The 13,546-nt window shown below is 40.0% G+C and overlaps 1 protein-coding gene across 1 annotated transcript in view; it reads left to right on the top strand.

Moving 5' to 3' along the window:
* The window catches only part of ATP9B (ATPase phospholipid transporting 9B), a 171,760-nt gene that overhangs the window by 43,706 nt on the left and 114,508 nt on the right, over positions 1-13,546 (top strand). The window contains exon 7 of the mRNA XM_086615096.1: positions 6,816-6,867. Within this exon, the coding sequence (XP_086471222.1) occupies positions 6,816-6,867 (52 nt within the window). The remainder of the gene's footprint in view (positions 1-6,815; positions 6,868-13,546) is intronic.

Raw genomic sequence — 13,546 nt, 5'->3', positions numbered from 1 at the left:
GCCTTCTTAATCTCTAAACCTGGAATTAATTATTATAGAGTGTAGGGAAGACTCTAGTGGCTACATAGGTAATCTGCCTTCCCTGAAATTTACTGAGACCCATCCGTCTGTTGAATTATGCTGGAATTTCTTTGGAGATCGGTCTGTCTTGTATGAGGTTGGTCATTGGCATCTATTTCAGCATATTTGCAGCAGCTTTTACAGATCATATGTTGTGGATTCCTGAACTTTATAATGAAAAAGTAATGTTTAAGGATTTGGGTAAATAATGGGTGTAGAGTTCTTTTTGAATGAAGATTTTACTTGGGTGTCTCAGTAAGATGTGTATAATGGTTTGGATGTTGTATTTCAGCTTGAAGCTCCCTTCTCCCCCAGCAGAGCTTTTTTTTTTTTTTCCCTTTTGGCCTAGAATGGGGGTGCCTTCAGACTCAGGAAATTAAATGTTTTCTGGTTCTGTCGAGAGGTGTGTTTTGTTGGAGCAAGCAGTTTTCAATTTCAGAGTGTGACTCTTAAGCCAAAGAACCAGTCGGGAGTGAAATGTTCAATTGCTCACTCTAATGGCAAAGGAAAAAGTTAACATTGTATTTGACTGGAAGATGCACCAACAGCATTTCTGCAGCGAAATTAATGACTCATTTGAGCTGAAGATCCATATGTTAACTGGTGACTGCATCACAAATACTAACAACTTAAGTGAAAGGCTTTTCTGTATGTAAACCTTGAATATTTGCTGGTTATTGTCTTGTTCTTTTTTTAAATAGGCCTGATTAATTTCAAAGCAGCTCTGAGGGACAGCAGTGTGCTTAAACCAGTTTAGTTCCAAGTCGTATATCTATTGCTTCAACTTGAAATTTTGTAATACACTCATACTAAGACAGGAAGAGGCCTGAATAGAAGAGAATAAAAGAAATTTGTGTGTGTTAGCTGAAATACAGTCCTCTGCCTTGAACAGACATGCTAGATGCTCTCCCTGGCTTGTGTTAAGGTACATTTTTGGTTTCTAATGTGCATAGTGTTCCTAAATAAGACAGTTGAAGGGATGAGCTGATGAGTTCAGATATTGTTATTTAGATACTGTAGCTTGCTGATGGTTTGGAATATGTTTTGGAGATGCGAAGAGGGCATACAACTTAGTAACACACAGAGTCATAATTACACATTTATTAATAACATGTAATAACAACCACACATAATAGTGTTTTAAAACATGTGGAACAAGGATGCTCTGTCTTAAAACTGTGAGAGCTTTTCTTGGAGCTGTAAAGGGACACAATTGGTTCTTCTTGATCTCAGGTGTAAAGTGGAATGAGTCCAGAATTTGTAAGCATTGCAGCTAATGCTAGTATGCAGTATTGCACAGCGTGCAGATGCAAGACGACAACTGAGAAGTGCCTCTTCCGTTTATAACTCAGAAGCAAGCAGGAATATTTTAGTCAATGAGAAAAGTAGATGGTTGATTACGTGAATGGGGAAGAAAGGACAGTAAATGCAAAATTCTGAGTACAGACCCTGCTATGGGCAGTTGTAAGGGAACTAGGGAGCTGGAGAAGGTTATGTAAATAACAATTTCATGATAATAACATCAGAAAAAATGAAAAAGTAATTTGAAAGCTATTAGAAATGGTATTTTTCAAGTGAATATTGTAGCCTGTGTTGCAGAGAAGTGTAATTATGTCTGTGGGTTTTCTTGTTTTCCAGTCTGGCTAGTATTGCTGGATGGCATGGAGTTAGCCATGGGAACCCAGAAGCTGGGAAGTACTCTACCTTGTGTTGACCGTTGTCTTGCCGTAGTTAGATCTCTAGGAACGAATCTGTAAGCCTGCAGCATAGAGAAACACTGAGAGAAGTGGAAGCTTTCCTTTCCTGGAGCTCTAATTCTGCCCAGACTTAAGCAAAAACCATGTATTCAAGTCATTTTCATGACTTACATATTCAAGTTTCAGTATATATCGATAAACATTTCTAGCTTCATCTCCATGGTAATTGAGATTACATAGTTTCTTCATGGGTTTCTGAATGCTTCGAGTTGTGTGCGTTGTCGTTTGAACTTGTTCCACTTTGATAAATGTGACACGAGAGGGCTAACGTGATTGACGGATTGCTGCTGTTTGTCTGTGGCGATGTACAACAGAACTTAATTTTCTCCGTAACGAGGTGTTAAGGATTTTTGTAGCGTGCTTGCCATCTGTTTCGGTGCAGTCACTCTTTTATAGCGACTAGGTACGTCTTTGCAAGGGGATCTTTGCTCTCCAGCGTCAGCAGGAATAGCGACAGTGGTTTTTAGTATCTAGTATTCCTGCAGTACCTTTCTGCCCACTTCCAAAATATGGAAAACCTGATGAAAAACGAAATGTCAGTCTTAAATGCTGTTGTGGTTTTGGTTTTTTCTTAAGGGAGAAAGCAAAGACGGGAGTGGAAGGATACGTTCAGATGCGTCAGTGCAGGAAAGCTGGCGTTATTATACAGGAAAGAAAAGGAAGTGCAGAGAACACGTCAAAAAGACGTAAAATCGAGATGTGTTTTTAATATGAGAATGTGAAAATGATCACAACTAATTTGATCGGAGTCTACAGCCTCCTCAAGGAGGGCAGTGCAGGAGGAGGTGCTGATCTCCTCGCACTGGGGAACAGCCATAGGACACGAGGAAAGAGGATGAAGCTGCATCAGGGGAGGTTCAGCCTGGAGACTGGGAAAAGGTTCTCACTGAGAGGGTGGTCCGTCACTGGAACAGTTTCCCCAGGGACGTGGTCACGGCACCAAGCCTGTTGGCGTTCAAGGAGCATCTGGATAATGCTCTGGGTCAAATGGTTTAGTTTTTGGTAGTCCTGTGCGGAGCAAGGAGTTGGACTCGACGGTCCTTTTGGATCCCTTCCAGATGGAGATGATCTATGATATTTCCCAGTTTTGTCAGGCATGAAGGCTTGAATCTTGGATAGCAAGTACCAGGTGAATGTTTCACTTCTCTGTGGAAGCTGGTAATGATCCGTAAAAACCCGATACCTCGTTTGGATTATTAGAACTTCTACTTCATTCAGTATTAGGTCATTTGACTGTGATTTTTACAAAATTTTTGGATGTTGGTCAAGTTTTTTTAGCATGTTTACAAGTAACTGGAAGTTTGTAGGCATGAAGCCAGTAACCTGTAACTGGTGTAATAGATTTCTGTCAGAGAGCTGGCAGGGAAGCTGCAAAAATGTATAGCTAATCTATATGAAGACTGGATGTATGTTTAATTGTTATTGTCATTTAGGGAAAGATTTATTTAATTCTGAAGTTGCATTTTGCCTTTCCTCTTTTTTTTTCCTTTCCTCTAATAGGTGCATAATAATGTACTTTAAAGTTAATGTCTTTACTGCAGTTTTTTCCAAACCTGAATACGAGATATTTCTGGTTGAATCTGGGCTCATGGTGGATTTCCCTGCATGTTTAATTATTTTCTGCTCTAAGGCAAGATTCCAAAAAATGCTGTACTAGCTGCAGTTGCAGGTGAGCAGCCTCTTCCAGGTGAATGTTGTTGACATACAGACAGGCATGAATTTTTAACATGAATTTTAGCATAGTTTTTTTCATGAATTTTTAACTCTTTGTGCTTTTACAAATAAATGGGAGTTGCTGCAAACCAGCAAGTATCCGTGCATGAAAACACATGTTTTTTTGCTAACTGCACAGGATTCTTGGGTAAACCAGAACATGCATCTGCTTTTCTGCAGTTTCCAAACTCGCTTGTTTTCCAAGCATCTTGTTTGCTTGACATAGAGGGGCCGTGAAGGGCTATGGAGGTGATTCTATCCTGAACTTCCCATCAGTAGAGAATACAATTGCGGTTGCTTCCAGTCCCACTTCTGAGACTTGAGAGTATGTTACAGGGATTGGCAAGAGGTACGTGCCTTCTGGAGATTTACAGCATTTACATCACCTTGTTTTGAAAGCTGAGCCCATGAGAAGGCTCCGGGGTGATCTTATAGCAGCTTTCCAGTACCTAAAGGGGGCCTACAGGAAAGTTGGAGAGGGGCTTTTTACAAGGGTGTGTAGTGATAGGACGAGGGGCAATGGATTTAAACTGAAAGAGGGGAGATTTAGGTTAGATGTAAGGAAGAAATTCTTTACATTGAGGGTGGTGAGACACTGGCACAGGTTGCCCAGAGAAGCTGTGGCTGCCCCATCCCTGGAAGTGTTCAAGGCCAGGTTGGATGAGGCTTTGGGCAACGTGGTGTAGTGGAGGGTGTCCCTGCCCATGGCAGGGGGGTTGGAACTGGATGATCTTTGAGGTCCCTTCCAACCCAAACCATTCCATGATTCTATGTAACACAGAATCTGGCACTTGACTGACAGATCTCTTCAGATCACGCTTTTCCGAACGGTACTGGTGTGGCTGCATGCTGATCTTGGGAAGGTTTCTTTTCACTAATGGAAACCTTTGCCTACAGTCTTCGGGATGTTTTGTGGTCAGGAATGTTATTGCTGTATGAGTGTGGCTTCCTAAGAACAGAGGCAAATGTTAGAGTACTGCATTACATATGGGGAAAAAACTCACTTCGGTGGTGTCGTCTGCTGCAAATACACATTTATTCTCCATGATGAGTGAGACTGTGAATGTTTTTCACTCTCTAAACTGATTTTTGTGGTTAGTCAGGCATAGTATTTTGAAGGTCCTACACGCTAGATGTTACACGAAGCAGTATTTAGTTATCTTGATGAGCTGCTTGATTAGAGGGGACTATGAGTGTGTGTACATGCTTCTGAGATTTTTCTTTTGACGTGCAGTGATGAAGGCGAAGTGCTGCTCTCAAAAAAGTGAAAGATGGAGGTTTAAAAGTGAGAAGCTGTGCCTGGTTTCAAACCAAACCAGGCTGATACTGCTGGGTTTCTGTCCGCACATGTCAGCGTTGTGTCCTTAGATGTTGAGCTGCAGGACTGCCTTGACTCAAAGGAGAGAAAACACCCCTTGGTGTTTGTGTTGATTCTTCTAGGAGGTTTTTGAACGTGTTTGTGGATGCTGGGGTCTGGGCTATTGCCTAGATTCCCGTTGGGATAAGCATGTTCAGCGCTGCTACGTGCTGAATGCACTTAAATTTTGTGTAAAGATAATTTTGAACACATTACACTTTACTTCGGTAGTTACATCTTTGTAATAATCCATAGAATTAGATTCTTCTGCTTTGATGCAGTGAATGGCAGTATTGTGACTAGGAGTACCCTTGTACAATTTCCAGGTGGGATTCAGTATGTGAGATGTTCCCTTGCTTAATTTCTTGAATTGAAGTTTTCAGGTTAGCTTGGCCCCATCTTCATTTCTATTTCTTTTGTATAAAATAATTAACCAGTTTTTTATAGCTGGTAATTTATGCACAAAATAGAGCCACGATTGAATTATTATTATTGCTGTATTAGTTTTGTGGTTTGATTATAATTGAAGTGTGAAATAGGCAATAATTGTGTAGTTTCAAAATGCTCATATACTGAACATGCTCCTTAACTTTTTATGTTGAATAAATTCAGTTAGGTTTTTAAGGCTGAAATCCATGAGGTTCATGTATGCCATGTGGTGGGCTTTGTCAGCTACATTTATTTTGTTTTCCACTCAGACAATTGGGCTCTGAAAAAATAAAAGATGAGCCTTAGGTATGCAATATTGACCAAGTATAAAAGGAAAACCTGAAATTTATTCTCAAATGGAGGTACTTTCTATGTGAAAAATTATTTGTGCGCTATATTGTCTTAACAAGTAATCGGAAATGAATATTGAGAAATATTTGTTGGCGTGAAACTGGTGAAGCCATTGCTAATAATCCACTGAGGTTTCTTAATTGGTTAAAGGTTGTCTGGAAATGAAATGCAAATGAGTCTTTGTTTAATTAACTTCAGTATCAAACAGTACAGCATGTGGCATACTGGACATCAGTTGTGGTGGAAGAAACTGCAAATAAGTAGGGTATCTTTCAGATTTGGGCACGTTGGTTATTTTTACTTCCCTAGTTTTTTATTCTGAAACACGTTGGCAGTGTGTAACCGATGCTGATAGATGCCTTATGAACAGGAGGGGAGAGAGCTGAGGATTTGGGTGGTGGTGTAGCAGATAGTGGTGGGGGGGAGGCCATACTTTCATTTTGTTTCATCTGCAAAAGCTTAGGTTGGCCTTTCTGTGGTCAAGAAAAAACTGAAAACGTGATTTGATGGAAATAGTTCTGTGCTTGAAAGGGAAGCAGCAGGATGCATCCGTGCGTATGGGGCTGTGCCTGAGGTACTGAGGTGGGAATTATTTTCATTTTTGTCTTTGTAAAGGAGAGTTTTGTGAATATGTGAAAGGGGAAGATGCTGCTCCCTGACTTGCCATTTCCTCTGGGTAGGTTTGTACATTGGGAAAGAGGAGAATACTTGGTATACATAATATTTACAACTGGAGTGCCAAGACAAGTGTGTTAAATTTCACTGGTTTTTGTATTATACATGCTGAGTGTCAGAGTTTTGCTCAGTGAAATGATTTTTTTAAAATATTTTAATTAGATATTTATATTCTAGAGCTACTGTTTTCAGTCAAGAAAATGTAAATCCGTTGTAGTTCTTCAGGTATTTATGATTCACTTATGAAGAGCATTTGAGAGGATTAGCTGTTGTTTGCTTATTGTATAATTTTTCGAAAATATTGATTTCTGAATTACAAATGCTGAATGTAAAGTACTGTGAGAAATCCTATTTTAATTGAGTTTCAATCCAAGTGTGACCTTTTGGTGATAGATCTTACTGGACATTTGATTGGAATTCACTTTTTTTTCCTACTTACAATAAATACCCCTTTTTTTTCCCCCTCTCCTCAGAATCAACGAATCCCATCTGACATGGTGTTTCTCAGAACATCGGAAAAAAATGGTATGTTTTGATAATTCGGGTTGGTTACGTGCTAAGTTTGTGGTTGCGGTAAAATGTTAGATTGTGCATCGTGGCCAGTTTGAAGTGGTCAAATAGATGGATGGTAGGAGATCCAGCTTCATCAGGTTGGTGGAGACTGTCCATATGTGAGAAATACAGTGTGGTTGGATTGTAAAACAGGGCAAATCTTCCTGTGAACGTGGGACTTTTGTAGATATGTTCCTCTAAATAGACGATTTTTGCGAATTTTTATAACAAAATGTTTAAGTAAAGCAAATATTAAGACTACATTAAGAAGATTGTACTTGTTTACTATGACTTGACAGTATTTTAAATGGTTTATGACTAATCATTATCTTGCAACACACATTTAAAAATTATCTGGTTGTGTTTCAGTTATTTAATGAAAAAGAACTGAAATCTGAACCTACAAATATGAGATTAGAATATTCTTTTTTTTTGAATCTATTACAGTGATCTAAAACCCTGAAATAACTGACTTCCTTTACTTAGAAATAATACTGCCTTTTTGGTCAGTCAAAAAAAAAGCCCCAACAATTGATTCTATGATTCTAATTTTCTTGGGGGAGAGAAGGAATAGTACTTCTTGTTAGCTCTGTTTCCCTTCACATGGTGATAGGGGAGTACTCTTAACCTTTGAGAAATATCTCCTTTATAGGAACCCTATAAATGATAGCTATTTTGATTAAAGTTTAGAAATTACTATTGGATGTCTCCCAAATAACTCATTTGAATTTCCCTTCTTTTATATTACCATTTCTCTTCAGATCCTGAAGAACTGTCTGGTGTTTGTCAGACAGCACTAAAGTTCACAAAGCTCGTAGCTGTGGTATTGGTAAACCAGGAGTTGTATCAGATATTTCAGAGAAGAGGCTAAATTTGCAGAGGTCATTTGCAAGAGAAGACAAATATTTCTGAGAGAACACTAAGCACTACTAGAGCTATATATTTTTCTAAAAGAAGAAGAAATTACTGTATAGTTATTGTGTCTTGCTAATGATTTTCAAATGCTGATTAGATGCATTAGATCATCTATAACTGGTCTGGAGTGACAGTTTCCGGATAGTCTGTATATCATCTTCATCTTGGTTGACCCTGCTCCGGTTCACGATACATGGGCTTTTCTTTTCGTTCCCTCCCACAGTACCACATTTAAGAAAATGCATAATTCTTTTGACAACTCAAATCCCTTGGATCCAGCTTGGTTATAAAAGGACTGATAATGTTTCTTTTTGGGCTGCTCGCAAATGTCATCTTTTCCTACTGACCCAAAAACTTTCTAGGAGCTGTAATTTCAGCTGAAAAGTAGAAAGCAGGAGGACTTCTGTGCCTGTAGAAGAATTGCTTTAAATTAGGCCACTTGCATGCGACGTGTAAGCAGGAGAAGGTCAATGTGTGTTGATCCAACACAGCTAGTAAAGGCTAGGAAAATTTTGGATCCAGTGTTACATGCCTAGGCATCATCATCCACTCTGGCAGGGTATGTATCAGCTGTAGTTTCTTTAAGTGATGTGCACACAGCAGAAATAGGTAGAGAACTCAATATAGAGTGTTGTGCAGCGTTGGCTGCTGTAGGAGCATCAAGAACTGTTGGCTTGGTGGGAGCTAGCTTGCTGTCCTTAATCAGGATCCTTGCAGCAGTTTCCATCAGGTGCATTGTCACTGCTGGAATAAATGAACAAGGACCAGATGAGACAGCTTGTAACAAAACAGGTTCTAAAATTATGTATTTTGCATACCTGCACTCTAGCATGTTTTCCAATCCCTGGATTCTGTTTGTGAGGTTACAAAACACCGTGTAGCCTCCCTTCCCTGCAGTATGTTGGTTGGAGGATGGGGCACAGGTACGTTTTTCGGTGGACAATACAGCCCAGGAATGCATCTGCATAGGCTACCTCTGTGTCTTGGTTGGAATACATGTGGATAGTAAATCTTGAAGGACCATAGTTAATCGAAGTTAAACCATCTCTTGGTCAAGATACAGCCTGGGGGGAGAGGAACAGGGTGAATCCCTGTGTCAGAAATGTGTGAAGAAAAACATTTTTGAGAGTAAAATCCAAGTCTGCTTCAGTCAGCTTTCTCGGAATGTCATAATTAAAATTCTCCTGTAAGAAGCTCCATAAATTTGCTATCTAGAAAGTAAAGCTCCTTATTTTAGAAGTTTTATCATGCTGTAACGATAGACTTTCCACAGTTGATATTAAAAAAAATGCTTGTGAGCATTTTGAAAGAGTTGTGTACCTACTGTGTGAATGTTCAGTATAATGTAAAGGAACTAAAGAGCAAATTGAGTGAAATCTTCTCAGAATTCTGATATAAATTATTTTATATACACTTCTGCCACACATGGAATGTGATTTTTAACATTGAAAATGGGCTTTCTATAAGCAGGCACCAGGTCAACTAGCTATATTGGTGTTGCACTTCTTTAAAAACAAAATAAATAAAAAAAAAAACCACCAAAAAAAAAATCACCTGAACTTCAAGCATATGGCAGTAATTGTTTTTTGACTAAAGAGTGAACACTTACATCTGTAATTGTTTCTTCCTGGATGTTGCAATTTTGACTGATTTATGGTTTAATTTATAGTTGACACTTTAAGTGCTTTGTGAAACACATTTGGTTTTCCATGGTTTTATGCTCTCTGTGTAATTTTATTTTATTTTCTGTGCAATAAAACAATTTAACTATAACTTGTTACTATAAATCTATAAAGAGTAAAGCAAAGAGTTTGAACTAATCTTAAAATCCAGCTCACCCTGTAAGCTTCTGTTGGGGGAAAGTGCTGTTTTCCCACTTTAATTTTTACACCACATATTAGTGTCATCTGCAATATCTTGTATCATCAGTGGAAAAAAAAAAAAGAAGTTTGAACTATAAATGGGTAGTTTACAAAGTTCAGCCTAAAACTATTCTAGCTTCTTCTCACACAGTTGTGGTACCACGGAAGAAATGAGGCAATGGCGTGTGCTTTTTTTTTCCTCTCCTTCCCCTTCCCACCCACCCCACAAATGCACTTTTAGGAATGTTGAGGTTTTTAGGATACTTTTCACTGCACATAGCAGAAGCTGCGTTTCAGGGAATCAAGCTTATTTTGATAAAACTGAATTCTTATTAGATGTCTCTTCCCCCCCCCCATCAGATACATTGTCTTTTAGCTAAAATATCTTCATATAGACTGATATGATGACTTGATGCTAATTAAGTACTTAAAGTGAGTACTTAAAGGGGGCTACAGGAAAGCTGGGGAGGGACTTTTTACAAGGGCGTCTAGTGACAGGACAAGGGGCGATGGCTTTAAACTGAAAGAGGGGAGATTTAGTGGATATAAGAAAAAATTTTTTCCACTCAGAGGATGGTGAGGCACTGGAACAGGCTGCCCAGAGAAGCTGTGGCTGCCCCATCCCTGGCAGTGTTCAAGGCCAGGCTGGATGAGGCTTTGGGCAACTTGATATAGAGGAGGGTGTCCCTGCCCGTGGCAGGGGGGTTGGAACGAGATGATCTTTGAGGTCCCTTCCAACCCAAACCATTCTATGATTCTAATTGTGTACAGCATCTAATTTCTAAGATTCCTGTGGGTTTTTTAATCAGACTTTTGAAAAGTCAGTCTAAGGACTGATGTAGGTAGATCTTTGTTTTGTATTCCTGTTTGACAGTCTGTAACATTGGTATTGCCCTCTTTCATGAATGGAGGCAGCTAGATGGCTGTTTGAGTTTAGAGTTAGGATTACTTCCTAAGGGGATGGGGCTGGTGGAAATCACTCCTCAAATGTGAATTCTTTGCTGCTGTCAGCAAAGAACATGTGGATTCCTCTGCATGTAACAGAGGTATCCACAAGAGCCCATGGCAGGGGGTTTGGAACTGGATGATCTTTGAGGTCCCTTCCAACCTAAACCATTCTATGATTCTATGATTGGCTTCCAAAATAAATTTAAAAAAAAAAAAAGAAAAAAAATTTAGAGCAAAAAACTCTGGAATAATATTTTGGTTTTATAGATATTTAAAAAGAGAGGAGAGGAATGTTAAGGCTGAGTCTTGGTTTTGCTCATTACATAGGACAGAGATGACAAGCAATTTGGAAGATTTGTCCCATTTATCAGCTTTTCCTCAGGTTAAAGGAAATGTTCATGTCAAGCTGGCTGCTAAAAGATGGTTTAAAAGTTGTTTTCATTTGGTGTGTAAGCAGGTGTTGTGCCAAAACCACCCGATTGCGTTGGTGAAAAGCTTGTGGGAAGGTAGGCGAGATCTGTGGTATGCTAATGGAAAGGCCCCTTACTGGAATTAAGCTAGATGCTAAGTGGCCTTTAAGGTGGTAGTTTTCAGATTCTTTTTTAGTGTTTGGCATCCTCTCTGCGTTTTCTTTGTCTATATGCCAAATCAGTCTTAGATCAAAAGCTAGAGAGGGCATTCAAGACATCATGGTATAACTTTATAGTTGTCCCCAGGAACTGCCAACTGGAGCAGGTGCTAAATGACTTCAGCATGATGGGAGTATTATCGAAGATACGATGTCTGTAAGACAGAAGAAAAATTTCAAAGATAAATTCTTTCCTTCTCTAAACAAAAATCCTTGTCCTCTGCTTTGCATGTGCCTTGTGTTGGTACCTTGGTTGCGCCTTGGTTTGGTGACCGGCTGATCCAGGGCAGGTATTCCAGGTGTTCTGGCATGAACTGGAACTGGTCCTTCATGAGAATCTGGTGCATGTCTTTATAAGACTTGGGATCTCTTGAATATTTGCACTCTGTTAACTTTCAAATGTGAAATTCTGAGAGGAACCCAAATTTGATAGGGTGGCTACAGTGTCAAAAAAGAATGAAGGAAGCTTGATTTTTTTTTTTTTTTTTCCCCCCCTTCAAACTTTTCATTTACTCACCTCCAGTAACCTCAGATTCTTATTACTCATGGGGCACAAGCTGGCATATGCAGTGGCTGGTTCTGAGCTAAGCACATGTTGATTTTTGCCAGGTCCTAGAACAGATGACTTCTGGAACTAACCGCTTCATGTGGCTCCTTGTATCCTCTCGTGTTTCACAAAAATCCAAGGAATTTCATATCCTTGAATGAGGTTTCTGGTCTGCCACGCTTGGTTGGAATTGACCACAAGTTGAAAGTTACTGGAAGAAGGATGATGTGGCGGAATGGTATTGTACATGGAAATAGGGCTTAACGGGCCGTTTGCTAAAGCCTCTGCAGCTGGAAGAGCCGAAGGATAACAACTTTTTGGGCTTGTGACATGCTTCATAGAATGGTTAGGGCTGGAAGGGACCTTCAAAGGTCATCTAGTCCAACCCCCCTGCAAGGAACAGGGATATCTCCAACTAGATCAGGTTGCTCAGGGCCTCGTCCAACCTGGCCTTGAACGTCTCCAGGGATGGAGCATCCACCACCTCTCTGGGCAACCTGTTCCAGTGTTCTACAACTCTCATGGTAAAAAATTTTTTCCTAATATCCAATCTGAATCTACCTCCCTCTATTTAAAAACCATTACCCCTTGTCCTATCACAACAGGCCCTCCTGAACAGCCTCTCCCCATCTTTCTTGTAGGCCCCCTTGAGGTACTGGAAGACCGCTATAAGGTCACCCCGGAGCCTCCTCTTCTCCAGGCTGAACAGCCCCAACTCTCTCAGCCTGTCCTCATAGGAAAGGTGCTCCAGCCCTCTTATCATCTTCGTGGCCCTTCAGAGACACTAGGACTACAAAGAATTATTTATATTCTATACTACTGCTAGCTACTTGGGCCTGTGACAGACCAGTCACAACACTGTTATGATACTGGGTTTTGTCAGCAGCTTTTTAGGAGGATAGGAATTGATTAAATTCAGTTAAACGCTTCTTTTTGTTCCTGAGGTTCCCCTTGGCCCAGATAATGCTTTGTGACAGTGTTGAAAGTGGAACTGAGTTTTCTCTTCAGCCTTTTCTGGTGGAAACTGAGCTTCCAAAGGGTAAAGTGGAAGTTATTTTACTGGTCTACTTCCACCTTCCCTGACGATGGTATTTGAACCTCGTGTATGTGTCTTTTGCGCAGAGTTAGCGTTTTTGGCAGACACTTGATTCTGTGTCGAGTAACAACCACTGCTTCTGGAAAAATGTCGTTTTCCCAAGAGATAAAGTACTGCATTAAAATAGTTGTCCTCTAACAAACCTGTGAGAGCTTGCAAAAACTCTGAATGTAGAAATCAAGTAAAATAAGGTCCACCAATGCATTTTCATACATCAGCTGCTGTAGGCTTAGCAGCAGCTACCAAATTGGGCAAAGATTGGGTTTTTCCAGTCGTTAGAGGTGATACGCTGGAGAGAGCAACTCCCAACGGCCGATCAGTTCCGCTGCTGCCCAGCACACTGTCCTGCACAAATCAGCATCATCAAAAGATTTTGTTATTTTATGTCTTTAAATTCTCTGTGTAGTAATTTCCTGGTGTGGACATTCCAAAATACTGTCCGCTACACCTACGCAGTGGAAGCAACAGGGAAATGGGAAATCATTTACAAATTCTCACAATCCTTTGATCGTGAAGGGCCTTTAGGTCCTTGCAAGGTAATGCCAGTTGCACGGTTGTTACGTTTGGTATTTTTCAGGCCTGCATGACGTTGTTTTGGTCTTACCTGTCTGAGTACTTTAGATGGTGTCTCAGAATCGCAGCATGATTGAGGTTGG

Source organism: Tauraco erythrolophus, chromosome 7 (genome assembly GCF_009769465.1).
Source record: "Tauraco erythrolophus isolate bTauEry1 chromosome 7, bTauEry1.pri, whole genome shotgun sequence".
Lineage (NCBI taxonomy): Eukaryota > Metazoa > Chordata > Aves > Musophagiformes > Musophagidae > Tauraco > Tauraco erythrolophus.
The sequence above is the reverse complement of the archived record's forward strand: the minus strand, read 5'-3'. Positions and strand labels throughout refer to the sequence as shown.